General features: G+C 40.9%; 1 protein-coding gene and 1 long non-coding RNA gene across 8 annotated transcripts in view; one reads left to right on the plus strand and one right to left on the minus strand.

The window, feature by feature from the left end:
* GDAP1 (ganglioside induced differentiation associated protein 1) overlaps nucleotides 1-24,129 on the minus strand; it is a 54,551-nt gene that overhangs the window by 13,025 nt on the left and 17,397 nt on the right. For 4 of the 7 annotated variants that reach the window (XM_073330801.1, XM_073330799.1, XM_073330798.1 and 1 more), the window contains exons 2-3: nucleotides 4,428-4,620; nucleotides 2,896-3,069 (exon numbers count right to left, since the gene is read on the minus strand). In XM_073330801.1, the coding sequence (XP_073186902.1) occupies nucleotides 2,896-3,069; nucleotides 4,428-4,533 (280 nt within the window). In that variant the 5' untranslated portion in view covers nucleotides 4,534-4,620. Of the gene's footprint in view, nucleotides 1-2,895; nucleotides 3,070-4,427; nucleotides 4,621-5,945; nucleotides 6,200-24,129 lie in introns of those variants that run through there. The other 3 variants (XM_073330803.1, XM_073330802.1, XM_073330796.1) reach the window with 2 other exon arrangements.
* On the plus strand, nucleotides 17,879-23,355 carry LOC140906603 (uncharacterized). The gene is made up of 2 exons (XR_012157164.1): nucleotides 17,879-19,240; nucleotides 20,029-23,355. It is a non-coding gene; the product is annotated as an uncharacterized lncRNA (long non-coding RNA).

Genomic DNA, 24,129 nt, shown 5'->3' on the forward strand with positions numbered 1-24,129 from the left:
ACACAAATCAGATGTCAAGAATTATAACATTCATAAACCCGTCGGAAAACACTTCAATCTCTCTGGTCACGCAATTACAGACATGAAGGTCGCTATCTTACAACAAAAAAACTTCAAATCCAGACTCCAGCGAGAAACTGCTGAATTGGAATTCATTTGCAAATTGGATACTATTAATTTAGGCTTAAATAGAGACTGGGAGTGGTTAAATCATTATGCAAGGTAGCCTATTCCCCCTTGTTTTTTCCTACCCCCCCCCCTTCAGACATTCTGGTTAAACTAGGATTTATGCTGGAAATGGCCCACCTTGATTATCATACACATTGTAAGGAGAGTGGTCAGTTTGGATGAGCTATTACCAGCAGGAGAGTGACTTTGTGTGTGTGGGTTATTTTTTTTTGGGGGGGGGGGGTGAGAAAACCTGGATTTGTGCTGGAAATGGCCCACCTTGATTTTCATGCACATTGTAGGGAGAGTGGTCACTTTGGATAAGCTATTACAGCAGGAGAGTGAGTTTGTGTGTGTGGTTTTTGGAAAAAAAAAGGGGGGGGTGAGAAAACCTGGATTTGTGCTAGAAATGGCCCAACTTGATTATCATACACATTGTAAGGAGAGTGATCACTTTAGATAAGCTATTACCAGGAGAGTGGAGTGGGAGGAGGTATTGTTTCATGGTCTCTGTGTATATAATGTCTTCTGCAGTTTCCACAGTATGCATCTGATGAAGTGAGCTGTAGCTCACGGAAGCTTATGCTCAAATAAATTGGTTAGTCTCTAAGGTGCCACAAGTACTCCTTTTCTTTTTGCGAATACAGACTAACCTATATTACATCTGTATTTGGCACTTGTGAGATTGCCATTGGAATACTGTGTCCAGTTCTGGTGTCCATATTTCAAGATGGATGTTGAAAAATTGAAGAGGGTTCAGAAAAGAGCCACAGGAATGATTAAAGGATTAGAAAACATGCTTTGTTGTGAAGGACACAATGAGCTCAATCTATTTGGCTTATCAAAGAAGAAAATGGGGTGATTTCATCACAGTCTACAAGCACCCTACATGGGAAACACAAATTTGATAACAAAAGGCTCTTTAATCTAGCAGGCAAAGTTATAACAAAATTCAGAGGCTGGAACTTGAAGCTTGACATATTCAAACCAGAAATAAGGTGCAATTTTTAACAGAGAGTGTAATTAACCACTGGAATAATCAAGGACTGTGGTAGATTCTCCAATCACTGGAATTTTTTAAATCAACATTATATGTTTTTCTGGTAGATATGCTCTAGTCCAACCACAGTATTGGACTCGAAGCAGAATTTAAGTCAATGAAGTCCTATGGCCTGTGTTATGCAGAAGTCAGACTAAATGACTACTATGGTTCCCTCTACCCTTACAATCTACATGTTAGGAGTCAGAAATTGGTCTAAATGGAAAAATCAATAGGTGAAATCCAGGCCCCACTGAAGACAATAAGAGTTTTGCCATTGACTTCAATGGGGCCAGGATTTCATCCCATATCCTGCTTTGAAGATTCCCAAAATGTGGGATTGTGCAGATTCAGGATTTTGGGACAAATTGATCTTTAAAAATTAATTTAATTTGTCAGATGAACCCATGCTGCTTATCCTTTTTTGCCCCCAGGTGTGAATATAAAGGTATTTCTCCTACAAAAAATGGGGCCAAATTCTCCTCTCATGCAAGTTTTAGATCAGTGAAACTCCACTCTTTGTAAGGCTACTCTTCATTACACTAGTTTCAGAAAGAGGACAGTCGGGTTCATTATTTTAATAGAAGTTCTGCTGCCATTGTACATTTCTACATTTACAAAGAATATATTTTCTTCACTGCAATGGTTTGGTGCAGGCACTATTCGTGCAGCCTACAGGAAAATATGTACATTGTTTTATAACCTAAAACAGCGAGATAAAAAAATTAAAATTTTGCAAATGCTATTACTGTCTGTGCATTTTAAGCACAAATCGAATTGCTATCCTTTCCTGTTGTTAGCAGAATTAACTCCACAGATATTCCCAAAAGGAGTATTTTTCCACATTTTCAAATCTTTCAAAATTTTAAGCAAAATATCTTTTAAAATTATCAAGATTTTAAAGTTAAAATGACACATATAGGGCTAGATTCTTCCCTCAGTAGTATGCTCATAGCTCTACTGATGTCCAATGGGGCTGTGATCACAAGAGATACTAGCTATGGCTCAGATATTTTATCTGGTTGGCAGTTGAAGCTGAACAAATTCAGACTAGAAAGAAAGTGCACTTTGTGGGTGTGGGGGCGAGGAAGGGTTGTTAGCAGCCTAATATGGAAAAGGACATGTTCATTCTAAAACAAAGACCTTGATGAATGTACTCGTCTTTCAGCCCACAAAACTATTTTAGATAGCAGTATTTCCTGTCATTATGACTGAATGCTCAACATTGGGAGAATTGAACTGAAGTTTCCTAAATCCCTGGTTTTGAGTTACTGGATAAAATTTTCAGACGTGCCTACATTACTTAGAAGCCTAGGCCCTCATAAGCAACTTACATATTTTTGAAAATTTTACTGTTCATTTAAAAAGGCCAATATTTTAAAAAAATGAGTGCCTAAAACTAGGCCAATAAATCCATATCATGTTACTTTATTAAGTGAGCTGATTTTCAAAACTGCTGAGCACCCAGTTGCTCCCAGTTATTTAAGTGCCTAACTGTAGGACATCAGTTTATCAAACGTATTTGCCATCAACAATGTCTGAGTATGAGTTGTTTATGTGTTAAGCAAATTTTAAAACTACATTCTTATTCAGGTCTCAGGGATCTTTAAATATAAAATATATTTAGAACCAAGTAAGAAAGATCTGTTAAATGGCAATATTTTGGGGTTTATGTTCAGGCTACATACTGCGAATTCTAGTTGTCGCATAAGCTGGAATCATGGAATCCACTGTTAATTCTGGGTGTAAAATGCAGCCATGAGTGTAGGCATCCATAGGCAAGGAGTCCAAGAGCTCTCTATAGTGTTGCACCCTTGGGTAATACATGCTTCCTTCTTCTGGCATTAATCTTGGTGTCCTCTCTGAAATACATTTATTTAGAAGATTTTTAAAAATAAATCAGAAGAGCTATATAATATATATAATGATATTATGATAAAAGTAGTGTTCTTAATGGTACTTCAGTTGTCCCTGTGTAGCACAGATGACATGGTTATCAAGTGAAATCCTCACTACTGGATGATTCCCGCCCCCTCCTCCCCAACCATGAGCCCAGTTCAACAAAACACTTAACCGTGTGCTTAGTTTTCAGCATGTAATCCCATCCTTCTTCAGCAATGTACTTAACCACGTGATTAAAGAGACCTTAGCAGAGCAGAGAATCTGCTCCATAGCATATTATAGTCAAGCAGTTTCAGCAGAATCAATTTTTTACATTTCAAGCAATGTCACTACATAGTGAAGTACAATAGACAGCTCTTATGGCCCATTAAAAAGAAAATATTGCAGTGATTCAAGAACTCTATTATAAAATGATACTTTAATTATTTTAAATATGTTTTTAAAGAGTTTTACAGCAGCATTAACAGTTCATTTATAACTGTATTCATAGACTGTAGCCACCCTCAGCTTTACCCAGCTCTCTATTTCCTCCAATTATTATCTGACCAAAAGGCAAGCAGCTAGCAATTAATTCAGCAGGTGTTGAACTGCTAATAGTGACATGTTCTTACTGCTATGGGAATCTCTAAAGTCCACTGCAGAATTTTATCCTTGAAATTACATTTGCCAGTTAGGGACATAGCGTATCAGAACCCTAACTAGAGAGCACCAATACAAAAGGTTGCGTCTTCTCCTCACTCCAAGAAATACAGTTTCTGTGTATAAGCCAAAAAAAAAAAAAGTTTTCTTTAAAAATTGATCCTGCCTATTTCCTAGTAATGACAAGTGTTGTGAAATGTCAAGGTATGCCACTATTCCTTTCTTATTACCATAGATTTACTCTTCCCACTTCTATCTCCTTATTCCATTTATTCGTGTGCACACATGCACGCACACACACTCACTATTCTCTCTCCTTTACAGGGTATAATTAAAAAAAAGATTATTCTGGAATTATCCAGGAAACTACACCATTTTTGTGTGAGAGGTTTTTTCCAAAAATTGAAAATGTTTTGCATCCCTCTGTGAGACTATTATTTTATATTAGTCCTTGCTACACAATTAGTACAGCAAAGTATTATCATATTTCTGACCTGTATGGGCTAGCAGGATAAGTGATCAGATATCCATTATCTTGCCAAATAGATGTTAAAGTATTTTCAATGCAATCCGTTTGCTTGGAGAATGCGAAACTTTTTATGGAAATGAACAAAACTCTATACAGCGACACATAAGTATTGCATTAAAAATCACATAATCTAAAAAAAAATTTCATTACCATCCACGAATGTCTCTTCAAGATAATCAGTAATCTGTGTGGCCTCACAAATAATGTTTTCCCCATGGATAAGGACAGGCACTTCTCCAGATGAGTTTAAACGCATAAACCAAGGTTCATTGTGTTCACTCAGGGGTAAACTTACATCATGTTCTTCACACTTCAGTGCTTTTTCAGCAATCACTAAGCGCACCTGAAAAATATTGCAAGTATTACTTGATTAAGCTATTTGCCAGGGATAAACTGATACACTGTTCAATTAGAGGGGCAATGTGTTTCAGTGGGAGTCAGGAGTACTGGGGTCTATTCCCAGCTGTGCCACTGATCTGCTGTGTGACCTTAGCAAATCTCTTCACCTCTCTGTCTTCTTTCACATCCTTTGTCTATTTAAATTGTATTCTCTGTAGGTATGGACTATGTACAGTTCCTAATGCAACTGAGTCCTAATCTCAGTTGGGATCCTTAAGTGCTACTGTAATACAAATAAATAAATAAATAAACAAACAACAAAGAATAATTGTAATTGCCTAAAACTCTTCTTTCAACACATTTATCATTAGCATAAAATAGTTGGTGGCTATTACCTGAATGACAGGTATTCCTAGAAACAGTTGATAAAATGTAAGTGAATTAACAACACAAATTTTTTTTTTAAATATCTTAAAACCTGGTGCTATAGTTTTGGTGATGTCTAAATTCCTTTCCCATATACTCTCGAATATGTTCTGTATACATAACTGGAACTGAGGCATACTTTTTTGGAATTTTTTATTAAGACAAAGTTACAATAAAATATTAACATACTACATTGGACATGACTTATTAAGGATCAGGTTAATATTCAAAAAACCTGGCAAAAGATCTGCTGGCTGGAGATCTCTCCCCCTTTGAATAAATGTAAAAAGGGTGGCCAAATTTCTAAATACCTGTCCTCTTTTTGGTGCTTCTCTTGTGTATGTACTTGGTGTGAAAGCTTCTCCATTACAAGAATAATCCATATTTTATTATACCATAATTGTTTGCTTTGGCAACTGAACCATTTGCAATAAAGGTGAGAAACAGCCCTTTGCTAAAAAGTATCAAAACGTCTGCTGAATTAGAACACAAAATAGATGTATATGCTCATGTCGTCTTGTTATATTTACAGACTATGGAAGTGCCATTCAAAATTATCTGTTACATTTTAACAACTCAAGGAGTGTTATATTTCTGTTTTAAAGCCCCTAGTCATCCTTCCTCCTAGGCCTCCTCCTCGCTGCCTCCAGTGCTGGATTTGGGGATTCTGCATTTCGAAATGATCACAGTCCCCTGGAGGCCTTGCAAGCCTTTCAGGGCCTAAAAAGAAAGCTTTGTGGCCTTGCCCCTCACCATCCCTTCCTCCTCCCTCTCCAGATCTAGGCAACAGCGCTACTTCCCTCTGCCCACGCCTAACCATCCAGATTGGGACCAGCAAAGACGCGAGGGATCTGTCCAGGTGCTGATCCCTGCTGGCACCCCCGAAAGCAACCAGGCACTCACCTTTTGGGAGCAGAACGAGTGGGTCCAGTGGTACAGTATTAACTTAGCCTCTGCCTTGCAGTCAGCCAGCAGCGCGCTGCCCGCTGCCGCGCCATCCTCCTGCCGCGCCATCGCTCCCAGGGGCTGAGCGGACTCAGAACCGGCTCCCCAGCGGACCGGGCTCCCCGGCTGCTACGGAGCGTGCGCCGGCGCTCGGAGCATGCTCCGTGACAGCCGCTGCCCTCGCACGGCATCGGTACCTGCGCCCTGGCCGCACCGGGGAGGAAACGCAGGGGCGGGCGGGGGAGGGGCAGAGATGCAGGACTAGGAAGAGAAGGGGTGGAGGGGGGCAAAAAAAAAAAAAAGTGGGATCAGATTGTGGGGGCTTGTGCTGCACCCATGGACAGTGCATCTGCCACCCCCTACACAGGGCTCTGGCGTGAAAGCCCCAATCTAGCCCAATGCCTAGGTAACCTCTGCGTGGAAAACCCAAAGCAGCTGCCGCCTAGAGAGCTGATGCACTGACTGCCCCCCACCCCCAATATTGGCAGACATGATTTGGGTGTTTAAAATAATACATGGGTAAGAAACTGTAATTCTGGTAAGGTACAAACTGCAGGGCAGAATCTGGCATAAAGAACATAAAGTCCCTCCATAACCAACAACCATGGCTGTGTGTGTCTGTGTCCCATCTTTACATGTGTTTATAGCCCTCAGCCAAGAATGGCCAATTTGCTAAGGTTAGCCCAAAACATTGAGGACCCAGCCCTTCAATGTGTATCCCATGTCCAGCATGTTGAGCTAAATTAAACAGAATGTTCCTTATACAGGCATAAATATATATACATGGAAAAAGTCCACACTTCAAGAAAGTTCATTTATGCTTGATGAATAAATGGATGTTTTAACAATCACATGATTACACAATGACGCTCAAGGAAAATACGTTTTGCTGCAGAGAAAAACCATGATGGACGTCATCATCCAGCAAGAACATTAATCAGACTGTGTTACATTACCTTACCCACCCGTGTTTCTTGTATTGTTATTATTACATCTTCATATTTGCTTTCCTTCAGCCAGGGAGTCAATGCTCTTGAATTTTTAAGGGTGACATACAGAGGAAATAAAAAGATTTTGCCTCCTTTTTGTTATCTACGAGGAATAAAAACATATGATGGTAGGATTCAGCCATACATATCAGAAATTTCTCCCTCCATTCCAGGATATGAGGAAAAGTGAGGGGAAGCAATTTCTGACAGTGTCACCACCATGTATCAGAAATTATGTCCCCTAGGCCAGGAAAATGCAGAAAGCATTTTTTGTGGATGAGTAAAGATGGTACATAGCTTAGATCTTGCAGCTAGTAGGAAATCGGATAGGAAAGCCTTTTCTAGGACGACCCTGTTTCACACTAAATACTCCCCACAGCTAGGGCAGGGCAAGCCAAACCAGAATCTAGGATGTTGTGAGTTCTAGGCCCTGTTGATACTAAGTGTGTTTCATTTCATTTTAAACATAGTGGGTAAAATCCTCATTCTACTGAAGTCAATGGAAGTTGAGCCATTGGTGTCAACAGAGCCAGGATTTCACCCACTATTCATAGCCACTTACCTCTGTAATGTAATTGTGACCAAGGCATTTAAATAAGGAGGGAAAGGGGGAACAAAGAGTCAGCTCCCACCCCTGTAATACTCACAAGAGTGAGGCACAATTACAGTCTTTAGATTCCCCTGAACCTAAGGACTATGGCAAGGCCAGCATCACAAACAGCACAAACTTCCTCAGAGGAGGTAAGCAGTATTTCAGGGGAGTGACCCTACACAGCCCCTCCCCTTTGGGTACTGCTCAATACAGTTCTGGGGGTACATTTTGTGCCCTGCAACAAAGTGATCAAGGGGAAGTTATGATTCTTCTGCAAACTCCAGGCACAATGCCTCCCAAAGCTCACATTGGGAAGTGTGGACATGACAGAGGCATACAAAATAATGAAGGGTATAGAGAAGTTAGAATGGGTGTTCCTATATACACTCTCATAACACAAGTACAAAGGGACATTTGATGAAACTGAAAGACAATACATTTTAAACTGATAAAAGGAAATTCTTCTTTATACAATCCAAATTAAACTGCGGCATTCATTGCTACAAGACATAATTGAGATCAAGAGTTAATTGGGGTTATATAAATATCTATCTATATAGCTAAATGTCCTCATAGTTACATCAGATAGTACAAAATATAGAAAGGATATAAACCTTCATAGTTTAGGATACTATCTTAGAAAATCAGGCTTATGTTATATTGCTCATGGATTTGAATTCTAATTAGAGCTAGTACAAGACAATTATAATCAATGCTACCATCTGTGACCTTGCTTTAAAAGCCTGGAAAAGCCACTGCAGAAAAGAAATTAGTCCTCCTGTTAGGAGGGCATCATCTCAGACTTGAACTCTGCAGAACAGGAGAGTGTAATTGGCATGGCTCAGGAAAGCTTTCCTAGATGAGAATATTTGAATGTCTGCTCTGCAGTTTGTGAGGAGCTAAGAGAATAAGAAGACACACTGGGGCACTTAAGAACATTTCTCTTTCTAAACTACAATGGTGTCTTTCTGTTGACTTCACTGAGAGTTGGATCAGCCCCCAGAACTACTACTCAGACAAGTCATATAAATGTATAGTAATGCCTAAGAATTATGAACATTCCTTCAGATTTTGTACATTAAAATATGGGGAATCCAATATTAAATTTTCCATAGTATGTTGTCTGAGAGAAGTGAAAGTAATTATTTGTACATGATAACAAATCTTCATAGCCCAGTAGTTCTTTGACTTAGTATTTATAGCAGTGTTTAAGTAGCCTTGTTTCTGATGCCTTCACTGTTATAAATTTTCCCTTTAACATGAAAAATAAGAAGCATATCAGCTCACTGAGAAATTCATTGTCTGCAGTACTCGGTCTGTTGTCCAGTTAATTCTGGAATTTATGGGGAAATGAGGGATCATTTGTTTATTCAAATACAAAATATCAGAGATTTTTTGATCTATTGAAGATCATCCCAAACAGATGGCCCTGTTCTCTATTGTTTGTATACCTCAAACTCCCATTAAACAACCATTCACTCTAATGATAATTTTGAGTGTGCAAAGAATGGAGATCAGGCCCTGCCTAAACACTGTGGCTTATATATTTTATTCAGTGTTTTGTTACAATGTCTGGCTGTGCAAATGTCTAGTGCTTGAATCTGTAAATACGTATGCCTATGATTAACTTTAATCACGAGTACTCTCATTGACTTGAAGCAAACACTGTGTAATTAAGTGCAGATTATTTATTATTAACTAATAAAAATGAATTTTTGTTGTATTTCGGGTGAGCTGTTACCTTGGGAAACAGAAAATTCTTCCTTCCTCCCTTGATGTATTTTTCTCACATCCCTGAGTGCAGCTCTGGAGGAATAATATAACTAAAGGATGTACCATCCAAACAACAAGCATTTACTAATTTGAATACATTAATGTTTAGAAATTAATGAATAATATTAATTCTAGTAAAGCACAAAAATTGTTTCCTTACATGAATAGCATTTCAAACAAAGAAATGCCGATGAAATTATAAGAAACATGTTTAGAAAAGCAAAGGTTTTTTATCTGGATATGTCTAACATGTCTTCCACTGTAGTAATGGTTTGAATGATCATGAGTTAATTCAGTTTCAGGTAAATGGCAGGATAAACTAAAATAGGTCTGCAGCTACGGTTTGTGATTTCAAAAGGGCAAACCTGAAAAAAAAAATGAAGGGACTTCCTTGAGTTCCACTGTCCACTCCACTTCCCTAAGTATCTGAATGTGGAGAAGGCTTGGAATTACTTTAAGTCAAAGTTGCAGAAACTATCTGAAGCATGCATCTCAAGCAAGGGGAAAAATTGTAGGGAAGAGTGTCAGACCAAATTGGATGAATAAGTATCTCAAACAGGTTATTAAGAGATAGGAGAGAGCCTACAAGGAATGGACCAAGGGATGAATCGGCAAGGAAAGCTACCTCTTGGAGGTCAGAAAGTGTAGGGTAAAAGTGAGAACTGCCAAAAGCCAAGCAAAGCTGGACCTTGCAAAAGAAATTAAAACCAACAGTAAAAGGTTCTTTAGCCATATAAATAAAAAGAAAACCAGGAAAGAAGTGGGACTGCTAAACACTGAGGATGGAGTGGAGATTAAAGATAATCTAGTTATGGCCCAATGCCTAAATGAATACTTTGCCTTGGTTTTTAATAATGGTAATGAGGAGCTTGGGGGTAGTGGCAGGGTGGATAATGGAAACAAGGATATGGAAGTAGAAATTACCACATCAGAGGTGGAAGCCAATCTTAAACAGTTTAATGGGACCAAATCAGAAGGCCTGGATAGTCTCCATCCAAAAATATTAAAGGAACTGGCATATAAAATTGCAAGCCCAATAGCAAGGATTTTTATTGAATCCATAAAATCAGGGGTGGTACGCTATGACTGGAGAACTGCAAATTCAATACCTATGTTTAAGAAAGGGGAAAAAATTCTGTGAAACTACAGGCCTGTTACTTTGACCTCAACTGTATGCAAGGTCTTAGAATAAATTTTAAAAGAGAGAGTTGTTAAAGACAGAGGTAAAACGTAATTGCGATAACACATAAAATGGTTTTACAAAAGGTAGATCATGCCAGACCAACATGGTCTCTTTCTTTGAGAAGATAACCAATTTTCCAGACAAAGGAAATGCAGTAGATCTAATCTACCTGGATTTCAGTAAAGCATTTGATACAAGTCCTCATGGGAAATTATTAGTTAAATTGGAGAAGGTGGGCATTAATATGAGAATTGAAAGGTGAGTAAGGAACTGGTTAAAGGATAGACTACAACATATCATGTTGAAAGTGAACTGTCAAGCTGGAGGGAGGTTACTAGTGGAATTCCTCAAGAACTGGTCTTGGATCCAATTGCATTTAACATTTTCATTAATGACCTTGGTACATAAAGTGGAGTAAAATTTGCAGATGACACAAATGTGGGAGGTGTTGTCAGTGTAGAGGAGGACCAGAGTATCATAAAAGAATATTTGGAGGACCTTGAAAACAAGTAATAGCAATGGGACTAAATTTAACAGTGTGAAATGCAAGGTCATATGCTTAAGGACTAACAACAAGAACCTTTGCTACAAGATGGGGACATATCAGTTGGCAGTGACAGAGGAGGAGAAAGATCTGGGTATATTGGTTGATCACAATTGGTTAATCCACATCAACTTGGGTGTATTAGTTGATGCAGCTGTGAAAAAGACTAATGCAATCCTAGGATGAATCAAATGAGGGATTTCCAGTAGAGATAGGGAAGTGTTATGACCATTGTCCAAGGCACTGGTAAGACCTCACCTGGAATACTCTGTGCAATCCTGGTCTCCCATGTTCAAAAAAGATGAATTCAAACTGGCACAGGTGCAGAGAAGGGCTACTAGGATGACCAGAGCAACGGAGACTCCCTTACGAGAAGAGACTTAAGGAGCTTGGCTTGTTTAACCTAACAAAACGACAGCTGACGGAAGAGGTGTTTGCTCTCTATAAATATATTAGAGCAGTGGTTCCCAAATTTGTTCCGCCACTTATGCGGGAAAAGCCTCTGCTGGGCCAGGCCGGTTTGTTTACCTGCCGCATCCGCAGGTTCAGCCGATCGCGGCTCCCAGTAGCCGCGATTCACTGCTCCAGGCCAATGGGAGCTGCTGGAAGCAGTGGCCAGTACGTCCCTCGGCCCGCGCCACTTCCAGCAGCTTCCATTGACCTGGAGCAGTGAACCGCGGCCACTGGGAGCCGCGACTGGCCAAACCTGTGGATGTGGCAGGTAAACAAACTGGTCCGCGTGGGGCTTTCCCTGCACAAGCGGCAGGGCAAGTTTGGGAACCACTGTATTAGAGGGATAAACACCAGAGAGGGAGAGAAGTTGTTTAAATTAAGGGAAAAATGCTGGCACAAGAAAAAATGGATATAAACTAGCCATCAGTAAGTTTACGCTTGAAATTAAAGTAAGGTCTAGACTTCAGAGAAGTGAAGTCATGAACAGCCTTCCAAGGGAAGTAGTGGAGGCAAAAAACTTAACTTGTTTTAAGACTGAGCTTGATCAGTTTATGGAGTGGATGGGATTGCTGCAGTGGCATATGGCCACGACTGCCATTAGTAAATATGTCCAATGGCCGGAGATGGGACACTAGAGAAAGAGGGCTCTGAGTTACTACAGAGAATTCTTTTCCTGGTGTCTGGCTGGTGGCCCATGTGCTCAGAGTGCCATATTTGGGATCGGGAAAAAATTCTTTCCAAGTCAGATTGGGAGGATCTGGAGGGGTTTCACCTTCCTCTGCATCATGAGGCCTGGTCACTTGCTGGTTTGAACTAGAGTAAATTGGGGATTCTCTGTAACTTGGTGTCTTTAAATCAAGATTTTAGTATTTCAGTAACACAAAAAGAGGTTATGGGAGTGGGTGGGTGATGTTCTGTGATCTGCAATGTGTAGGAGGTCAGACTAAATGATCATGATAGTCTCTTCTGGCCTTAAAGTCGATGAGTAATAGATATTCCTGTGTTAAGAGAATTAAAGATATGCATGACATGTATGATGATCTTGCATGATCTTAGGGCTAACACACAAACCTCGGAGTCTAGTAATCTTGGTTCTATTCCTAACTTTGCCATAAACTTCTTGTGTGTCCTTGAGTAACATACTTAATTTGTCTGTGCCTCCATTTCCCCATCTGTAAAAGGGTGATGATAATACTTTCCTACCTAAACTTAATTCACTTATGTTTATGAAGTGATTTTAGATCTTCTTACAGAAACTATTATATTATTATCTGAAAAATCCAATCTGTTTGCCATTTTTATATGTTTGGGCAGCAGAAATGTATTCTAGGAAATTCCTGTTTCATCCTATAGTCACACGCCCACACCCAAGTACAATAAAAGACAGGAGGCAAAGTGAGGAAATTAATCCCCACCACTTCTGGCTTTCTTAACTATCTCAATGTATCCACAAGCACATCCAAACCTTTCAATTTTTTTCTAGATTTAAGACACCAGCCACAGGTGCCAACTTTCCCCAGGGCGTGCTCCATCCCCGCTCCACCCTGAGGCCCCGCCCAGACTCCATTCCTTACCCCAAGGCCCCACCCTCTCTCCGCCTCTTCCCGCACCCACTACGCCCCCTCCCTAAGGCTCCCCACCCCACTTTTTCCAACCCCTGCTCCTCCCCCTCCTCCAAGCGTGCCCCACTCTCACTCTGCCTCTTCCCACCCCTGTTCCTCCCCACCCCCAGTGCCTCCTGCCCACTGCCGAACAGCTGATCAGCCGTGGGCAGGAGGCACTGGGGGGTTGAGGGAGGAGCTGATCGGTGGGGCCTGCAGAATAGCTGATCAGCGAGGCCACCAAACAGCTGATTGGCTGGTGAACACCCACAATTTTTTTTTTCTGACAGCAACTTAGGACCAACATATCTGTATTTCCACACTTGGCCTGCATAAACAGTACTCAAGTTCAAAAGTTTTTTTTATGGGGGAACACAAGAGATAGGGATTCTAAAACTTGGTGGGGTGGTTGGCCTGCTGATTTGCATATCAATAACCAGGACAGTTTTCCAACTCAAAACTATTGCACAGGAATACTGAGCTCAGAACCCTGGGAACATACCCAGGTTAGGTGAGCTGTGGTTGTACTGAAATTATTTTCCATGAGCTTTGTATAAAGATGTTTCTCTGAATAACCACAAGAGGTCCCCTTTTATCTAAAAATGTGACAAAATGCTGGACTTATTTATTTCTTCAGAAAAGTGCAAAAAGAATAAGGTATTATTCATATGTGCTTTTTCCTCTCCAGCTTTTCTTAAAAATTCTTCAAATGCACAAGCATGTTCCATCAAGAGAACCAAAAGCAGAAAGACATTCAGAACATCTTGGAAAGCCCTCTTCTCTAAGACAGGCATCCTGCTACAGCCCCTTTAATCCAAGTTTATTTGCCAAGAGACATTTTCAGAAAGCTCACATGGTTGATCAGAAAATTATTATTCATAATTCATTGCAGATACTTTTGTATACACTGGATATGTACCTAAGTACATAAAGGAGGAGCTGGGCACATATCCAGATCACGAAACAAACAACAGCAAACTGAGTTGCCACCCAGCCACTTTTCAGATAAGATATAGGTGGCCACTTTATCATTAAATCTTGCCTCTTAACTAATTATTTTTCTTATTTCTCTAGCATTTTTGCCTTTTCTTTCTATATGGCCTCACTTAAAGAACCTTGATGTGGTGTGTTTTGATCTTCCTGTGTTGTACAGAAATATCTTGTTTTTCATTCTGAAAACAAAATATATTGGTTTTACTGCATAAACTTTTACATCATGAAGGTGCCCTACTGGCTCCACAATTGAATTGTTTGTGAGAATTATAAAAATTAATGTCTAAACAAAATTCTTTATTAGTAGTTTTTACATAAAATCTGTAGTGAAAATAATATTAATTTTTATACATATACTGTGACAAAGTTCCTCCTCTGCCCTGGTGGGTCCTGCGCTTATTGGCAGATTTGCTCGCTCAGAGGTTCACGGCAGCCCTCAGTTTGGCCACTTTCATGGCTCAAACCTGCCGTTCACTCAGTTAGCCTCATCACTGGCCAGCATGGGGAAAAGAAAGAAGAACAATCCTTGCAGTCTCTGCTGATCCACCTAGTGGATCGGGGAACAGGCCAGAGACGTTCCTCTCTGGTGGAACCTACCGTCCAGGTCAACTCCTCCGGTATCAAGTAGGGAGTTGAGGGGATGGAGGGATGGGAGGAACCCGGGACCGCCCTCTACTCCGGGTTCCAGCCCAGGGCCCTGTGGATTGCAGCTGTCTACAGTGGCTCCTGTAACAGCTGCGTGACAGCTACAACTCCCTGGGCTACTTCCCCATGGACTCCTCCCAACACCTTCTTTATTCTCACCACAGGACCTTCCTCCTGATGTCTGATAACGCATGTACTTCCCAGTCTTCCAGTAGTACGCCTTCTCACTCTCGGCTCCTCACGCCTCTTGCTCCCAGCTCCTCACATGCACCACAAACTGAAGTGAGCTCCTTTTTAAACCCAGGTGCCCTGATTAGCCTGCCTTAATTGAGTCTAGCAGCTTCTTGATTGGCTGCAGGTGTTCTAATCAGCATGTCTGCCTTAATTGTTTCCAGAAAGTTCCTGATTGTTCTGGAACCTTCCCTGTTACCTTACCCAGAGAAAAGGGACCTACTTAACCTGGGGCTAATATATCTGCCTTCTATCAGTCTCCTGTAGCCATCTGGCCTGACCCTGTCACAATACATACACAGTATAAGCAGTGTAAGTAAAGTCAAAACTAAATTAACAAGGGAGTAATATTCTGTAGAAATTAAGATCAGAGGCTGGAAATCAATATCCCCCCCCTCCAATTCTGCCACTTGCTTTGTGATTTGGCCAGAATACGTATAGTCAGAAGAGTGATCACTCTATGTAAAAATAGCAATTTCTTACTCAGCAGATCAGTTCCCATGTGTATTCAGAGTCAGATATGATTATTTTACAGATAAAAATAAGCTTTAGCTACTTTTTCACACCAGACAGAACTGCCGAGCCAATACAGGTACAGGAAAATTAGCTGGATTCTATTCTGACTCATACATCATTAGCTGAATTGTTGATTCAGTTCCAGTTGCAGAATCTGAATTACTAATGATGCAGTAGCTAATACAGCTATAGGAAAACAAGCTGGATTCTATTCTGGATCACTCATCATCAACACCTATTGACTAAGTTCCAGTTGCAGAGTCTGTATTACTGGTGATGACGCATGAGCCAGAGAGAACACAGCATGACTTTCAGATCCCAGGGAGAGATTGCAGTGTTGACAGAATAGATATCCTTTGACTGTAAACTTAACGAATTCATACTGAAAACTAGTGAGAGACAAGAAACATGGACCCTTACATTACCAATATGGGTATAACAACACTGCATATAACATTTTAACAGTCACACATCAAAGTATAACTACAATTCAGCCTATCTGTGCTTCAGTTTACCCATGTGTAAAACAGTGTAGGCAGGCTAAACTACATGACCCTTGTATCGCCTTTGGAAAATACTTGGAAGAAATCTTGTATAAAAGTGTAGAGTACTGAATTACTATTTTGCACCCAACCCAATACATACATGCATGTGTTTCACTAAACTGAACTATCTCTCTTACTTACTGAGTTACTTACAGTATCATATTCAATTCCCCTCAGACAGTTACTGTTCAGAACTCTGTCCTACATTCTCCAAATGCACAATCCCTCCCCTTTCCTACACAAAGGAATTTCTAATGTCAATATTTTCAACAATTCTTTAAAAATTGAATTTCTCCTCTGCGACTATGAAGATACTACTAATAAAAATCTAAACAACATTTTATTTAAAAAATTACTAGGAGCCCCAAACTTCCCTACTTTTCTGATGCTTATTAAAAATGAAACATTCAACTGTCCTAATGTTATCAATCAAATTTCAGATTTCAAATCACATGTAAAATAGATCAGCTGACTGAGGTCCAAGGGCTCTACTACAAATCTTAAAATTCAGGCATTATTATTCAGACTTTATGTGATCTACCACTCTTATCTCCGCAAATAATCTTTTATCCCAACTATGCCTCCAGACTGTTGCAACCAACACATGCGATCAAACCCAAAGCTAACTAGTTGGAATCTTAATCCATGTCTCACTTCAGAACATAACGATTTTCGTTTGTTTGTTTTTAAAAATGCACCTATCACATTGCTTCAGTGTGCATATGTAATACACTAGCTAGGGGGCTTGATCCTTCTTTTAGTGAAGAACAAGAAGGAAAAAAAATGTACTGAGACCTAAGGCTCAGTTTTGCAAACACTGATGCCCCTATTTAAATTTACTCACATTAATTTCAATGGGACAACTCACATGAGGAAAACTAAATGTGTGCTTAAGTGTTTTCAGGTGAATTTCAAGTGAATTTGACTATCGCTTATTATACTTATTATACAATCATCTTAGTTACTCTGTGCTCCCCACTTTTTTTTTTTTGTTGTATCTACCTGTTGCCTCTCATCTTATACTTCATGTGTAAGCTCTTTGGGATAAGGAATGTCTTATTACATTTGCACACTGCCTGGCCCCACTAGGGCACTGCCATAGTAAAAATAACAGTAAGTGTGCAAGGGACCATGTTTCCTTCTTGGCTTGCAGTTGGAATAAGAGCTTGCTACTGAGTACTAATAGAGAAACTCCTTTAGTGTTTGACCCAAAGCCCACTGAAGTCAGTGGGAGGACTCCGATTTAGATGAGATCCTTAAGGCCTGTCTTAATTCCAGTTGAAGTCAGTGGGAAAAAACCCATTGATTTCACTAAAAAGTGAATCTGGCACTTGTTAAAAATAGCATTTAAAAATGTAGTAGATCAATGTCAAATAAAACTAAGAAACTCAGATGTCACGACTAGCTAGAAACAAAAATAGTTCTGAAGAGTTTATCCTTCCCTATTATTCCTGAATTACATGATGTCAAATCAACTCCTCATTAGACAGGCTTTTCTATCCTTATGACAGGATGAATTTTTCCCAACTCTTAATTTCTTCTGTCCCTACTCCCTGTCTTGTGTTCTTCCTGTTTTTTAATCTGGTCTCTTATTATTATGAACATTAAAATAGCACTACAGGCCCCATTGTGTTATGCACGGTACAAACACATAATGAGAGCTCATTTACAATCGAAATAGATGAGACAAACAAAAGTTTGCCCAAAGTTATGCCGCACACAAGTGGCAGAACTGGGATTAAAATCCAGGTCTCTTGAATCGTGGTCTAATGCAGACTCTCCACCACGCCACACTACCTCGCTTTTTGTTCCCACTAACCTCCTCATCTCATCTTTTCCACACACTCCCCATGCTTTCTTCTCATCTCAATCATGTTCTCCACCTCTGTCCTCTCTTATGCCTCCATTGTTTGTTCCATCCCTTAGCTTTGTCCCTCTCCCTTTGCTGTGCCTTCCCCCTCCCTCTTCTCCTTTCTGGTTCTCTTATCACATATAGGACCATAATATCCCTTCTTTTTGTGCGACTGGAGGGGGCAAGGTGCAGAAGAAAAGTTACCAGGAGGTTTCTGCCTCCCACCACACAAGGGCTAGGTACAAACACAAACCAAGCATTTGAGGAACAACCAGAGGAGCAAGGAGAGATGCAAAAGGATTGGTGCCTCATGAAGATGTGGAAAAGTAGCAGTGCTCACCCTTGGGAGAGACGGTGTACCCCACTCACTCAGCCCTGGTCTACACTACGAGTTTAGGTCGAATTTAGCAGCGTTAGATCGATTTAACCCTACACCTGCCCACACGACAAAGCCATTTTTGTCGACTTAAAGGGCTCTTAAAATCGATTTCTGTACTCCTCCCCGACGAAGGGATTAGTGCTGAAATCAACATCGCAGGGTTGAATTTTGGGGTAGTGTAGATGCAATTCGACATTATTCGCCTCAGGAAGCTATCCCAGAATGCTCCATTGTGACCGCTCTGGACAGCGCCTTCAATTCAGATGCACTAGCAAGGTACACAGGAAAAGCACCAGGAACTTTTGAATTTCATTTCCTGTTTGGCCAGCGTGGTGAGCTCATCAGCACAGGTGACTATGCAGTTCCAGAATCGCAAAAGAGCTCCAGCATGGACTGAACAGGAGGTACTGGATCTGATCGCTGTATGGGGAGACGAATCCATCGCAAAAGAGCTCCAGCATGGACTGAAAGGGAGGTACTGGATCTGATCGCTGTATGGGGAGACGAATCCATGCTATCAGAACTCTGTTCCAAAAGATGAAATGCCAAAATATTTGCAAAAATCTCCAAGGGCACGATGGACAGAGGCTACAACAGGGACCTACAGCAGTGCCACGTGAAAATTAAGGAGCTCAGGCAAGCCTACCAAAAAACCAAAGAGGCAAACGGCCACTCCTGATCAGAGCCCCAGACATGCCGCTTCTATCATGAGCTGCATGCAATTCTAAGGGGGGGCCCTTACCACTACCCCACCCCTGTCCATGAACACCTGCAAGGGGGGAGTCTCATGCAACAGAGGTGAGGATTTGGGGGATGAGGAAGAGGATAGCAAACAGCAGGCAAGCAGAGAAACCGTTCTCCCCGACAGCCAGGAACTGTTTATCACCCTGGAGCCGATACCCTCACAACCCTCCCAAGGTGGGCTCCTGGACCATGAAGCTGGAGAAGGCACCTCTGGTGAGTGTACCTTTGTAAATATAATACATGGTTTAAAAGCAAGCATGTTTAATGATTAATTTGCACTGAAGACTTGGGATGCATTCGCGGCCAGTACAGCTACCAGAAAAGTCTGTTAATGTGTTTGGGGATGGAGCAGAACTCCTCCAGGGACATCTCCATGAAGTTCTCCTGGAAGTACTCCCAAAGCCTTTGCAAAAGGTTTCTGGGGAGGGCAGCCTTATTCCGTCCTCTAAGGTAGGACACTTCACCACGCCAGGCCAGTAGCACATAGTCTGGAATCATTGCATAACAAAGCATGGCAGTGTATGGTCCTGGTGTTTGCTGGCATTCAAGCAATATCTGTTCTTTATCTCTCTGTTTCATCCTCAGGAAAGTGATCATCCCAGAGAATTGCGGGTGGGGGGGGTGTTAGTTGGGTTTGTGCTGCACATTAACCCAAAAACTGCAGCCCCTCCTTTTAAATGGCCAACCCAACGGGTGCTTGGTATGGGAAAGGAGGGTGCTGCTGTTTGAAACCATTCCCACATGTTACGACGGTTGAAGAAGCCGAAAGACTGTGGCTTACCATGGCTGCCTGCAAGCTGAATTCTGTTGCCCAGCCCTGCATGTGTGATCTCTCACACCAAACCAGCAGGCCCTCAATATAAGAGGCAAAATGCGATCTTGTACCGAAAGTACATGTGCTATGTAATGTTAACAGCTTGGTTCACCATGAAAGATTCTACCCATTGTTCTCTAAAATGTGTCTTTTTAAATACTACTCTCCTTCTTTTTCCCTCCCGCAGCTGCAAATGTTCCACCGCTCCCCCTATCATCTCCGTCCCAGAGGCTAGCGCAGATAAGAAGGCGAAAAAAACCGCACTCACGACGAAATGTTCTCAGAGCTCATACAGTCCTCCCGCACTGAAAGACCTCAGCAGAATGCGTGGAGGCAAACAATGTCAGAGTACAGGAAAGCAGAAAGTGAACGCTCTGGCATGAAGTCACTCCCCTTGATAACAGAACGTCAGTGATTGCATTGGCTACTTGGATCATAGCAGTCCCCACAGTAGACTTGCCCACTCCAAATTGATTCCCGACTGACCGGTAGCAATCAGGCGTTGCAAGCTTCCACAGGGCTATTGCCACTCACTTCTCATCTTGGTATTCCTGCGCTTCAGGGCAGGGGAAAGCAACTCACAAAGTTCAAGGAAAGTGGCCTTACACATGTGAAAGTTTCGCAGCCACTGTGAATCATCCTATACCTGCAACACTATGCGGTCTCACCAGTCTGTGCTTGTTTGCCGGGCCCAGAATTGGTGTTCCACTGTATCAACCAGCCCCAGTGCCGCCATGATGTTCCAATTGCCACAGCCCGTGCTTTCAGGAACGTCTGTATCCATGTCCTCATCACAATCGTCCTTGTGCTGGTGTCTCTTAGCCCGGTTCTGCACATACTCCAGGACAATGTGCGAGGTGTTTACAATGCTCACAACAGCAGCGGTGAGCTGAGCGGGCTCCGTGCTTGCTGTGTTACGGCGTCTGCATGAGTAACCCAAGAAAAAAGGCGCGAAAAGATTGTCTGCCTTTGATTTCACAGAGGGAGGGAGTGGCGACTGACGACATGTATCCAAAACCACCCTCGACAATGCTTTTGCCCCATCAGGCACTGGGAGCTTAACCCAGAATACCAATGGGCAGCGGAGACTGTGAGAACTGTTGGATAGCTACCCACAGTGCACCGCTTCGTAAGTCGATCCTAGCCATGGTACTGAGGACGCACTCCGCCGACTTAATGCACTTAGTGGGGACATACACAATCAACTGTATAAAATCGACTTCTAAAAATCATCTTCTATAAAATCGACCTAATTTCGTAGTGTAGACATATCCTCAGTGTGGTCCCTTATTCAAAATGATTCTATTGTATATTAATCTTTTTTGAGTATATTTATTGATCATAAGTAGTTCTCTGCAAGCATTTAGGAGTCAACATTTGAAATTTGAGCTGTGTTGCTTAGTCCTGATTGGATGAGTGCACACACGTACTTCCAGCAGAAGTCAATTCACATCTGAATTTAAAATGTGTTTTCTGCGAATAAACACAATAGGAACATAGTCAACGCTGGAGCAAATTTGTTTGTTTTAAAAATGCAAATACAATATTCACCCAGCTCTTAAACAAGTTCTCAGTTGTGAAAGTATAAATAGGACAAGATAAGGTTTTGGGCAGCAGTGGATACTGGGCACTGAATAGTTGTCTATGTTCTTTTGGCACGAACTGCAACATGATGGCATGATTTTTTCTTAACTAAATAGCGTCATTGGACTGCTACTCTGAAAACACAGTTCCTTTATCATGTGTGTCTCAGCAAGGTTTCCATAAGGAGAGAAATATATTGATTCCACCAAAACAAATTGAAAATTATAGTGAAAAAGCAAACAGAATTACTATTTAGTATATATTGAGTTATCATCTGACAGAAAATATTAGGCTATATAGAGGAAGGGATGAATTTAGATCCTATGTGTGTAACTGATACAAATGAAAGTATGAAGTTGACTCTGTGCCCTGTGCAAGACTGTAGGGGAGAAATGAGTGCAGCAGGCGTTGGTATGTGTCTGAAATAACAAACCTACTCCAGTAACACTCCAAGTGACATAGTGGGTGGGAAGAAGAAACCAACAAAGCAGAGACGCTGCAAAAGAACTGAAACCAGCTTTTCAAATTATGAAGACAGGCATAGAGCTACAGGGCAAAAAATGCCCAGATTTACTACGTGCAATAGTCTACAGTTCAGAGGAGCTAGATAGTGTGTAAATGAGGGCAGAATTTGACTTACACATTATAGTCTCAGGTAAGCAAAGCATGGAAATTAGTTAACAGCAGAGTCAGTTTGGGGGAATCACATGAAAATGATGAGCAGAGTTTTGTATACAGAAGTAAGACGTCACTTTTGGATCCTTGAAAAAGATCCCCTTTTTTCTAAATCTGAGAAGTAAACAGGGTTTTCCCAGACAGTTGGACTAGCATGAGCACCCCTTCTCAGACAGCGTGTGTGCCACTGATAATGCAGAATATTATGTCTTCTGTCATGAGATATTTTTAAATATATGAGAGAACAGTGGAAAAAAAAACACCTTTTCAGTCTGGGCTTTTCTGCTCCTTCATTATGTGAGGCACTTTGATACCACTGTGATAGGCATTATATAAAACATAAGACAGTCACAGGGAGAATCATTTTGCAGTCCACCTTTCCCATTATGCAAAACCTGTGTGCTTCAGTGGCCATGAGTCAGCTACAAATAACAGCAAGTTCCTATGTAGATGTGAGTGGAACAAGAACACAATTAATATCCTGAAGCATTGAACCAGCTGGTGATTTAATTTTTTTCTCCCCATAGACTGTATGATGCCTGCACACTGTGGCCCATTATCATGTCTCCTCCTTTTGGTTGATGTCAGCTTGTTTGATGCTGGAATAAGGTCTTCTTAACTGCAGTTACATTTGTAAACGTTTCATCAAAGCTCCTGAATGTCTGGTAGCCAATGGACCCAATGGGTGCTGTAAATGTGATCTGGGTCTATCTGAGTGGAGGAACAGCATGACCATATTTACTGCTGTTGCTATTCTGGGGGCTGTATGACGCTCTTCTCCCTCTGGCTGACCACTCATCTTTCACCACTCACTCTAAGCACAATAGGATGAAATAAAAATTAAAAAATAAAAAAATTTACTGGTGAGAAAGTTACTTGCAAGTCTAAACTTATTTTTAAATATCTTTCTATAAAGTATTTCCCTCAGTAATAGACACTAAACTAATCTGATTGGACAGTGTTTTAGAATGTTTTTGGATCCACCTGGGTTACATCAAACACTATTGACCTAATCTTTCTAGAAAACCACAACTAAATTGTTCAACAGATTGGTAACAGGCTGCTTTGCTCCTCTGTTTTATGAGTTCAAATCTAAGACAGATTGGCAACAATTTGTTGCTACCACCATCACCCGACGGCTCTCAAAGCCTGCTCTCCTCTGTGAAGTGAGTCTCTGTCTAGTTGCCAATAGACATAACGCAAGATCCATCTCTCTGCAATAATTTTGCTAGTATAATAAGGATTTTTTTAAAAATCCGCTCCTCATGGGAAGAGATGAGAGAAGGCAGTCACACTTTATTATTAAGTTCCATTTATAAACAGTTTATAAAAGGTTTATAAATGATTAATAGCTATTATAAGCATGAGAGAGACATGATTAGTAAGCGTTATAGATGGTTATAAGCAAACCAGGACAGGATGTCACAGATGGTTATAAGCTACCTATGGACCTATTGGAGTCTAACAGTTGACTAACCATTTATTAAAATTTATAATTTATTTATTAACCCCTTTATAAGCTATTTATAAATGGAAGCTTAATAATTCAGTGGGATCAAGACAAAGAAGAATTCTGGGTCCAGGGGTAGAGTGTTGGAATTTATGTTAATTTCTAAGGAACTCAAATATTAAGGTAATATGGCAAGACAGACAAATGAAAAACATTGAAATAAACCCCCCACAACTATAACTGGCACCCTTATATAACAGAATTCAGAGGCCAGATGATGAATCTAAAATGCCCTCTCTCCCTTAGAGGCCAAGTCACATCTGTAGAAAGATTTGAGAAAATTCACACTATAACTGCTAGCTCTGAATCTTTTCTGTGCTTAAATTGAGGATTTCATCCTCCAGAGCTTTCAAGCAATCACAGCTTTTATATGTGCTAACGTCTCTAAAATAAAAGCAATCATGAAAACACAGCTGCCTTCATCAAATAGGAATGAAAGGGTAACTTCTGAAACCAGTATGAAGGCACACCTCCATCTTTAAAGGCCCAGTGAAGTTATACCCCAATTTATTTATACCA

This window comes from Lepidochelys kempii, chromosome 2 (assembly GCF_965140265.1).
Source record: "Lepidochelys kempii isolate rLepKem1 chromosome 2, rLepKem1.hap2, whole genome shotgun sequence".
Lineage (NCBI taxonomy): Eukaryota > Metazoa > Chordata > Testudines > Cheloniidae > Lepidochelys > Lepidochelys kempii.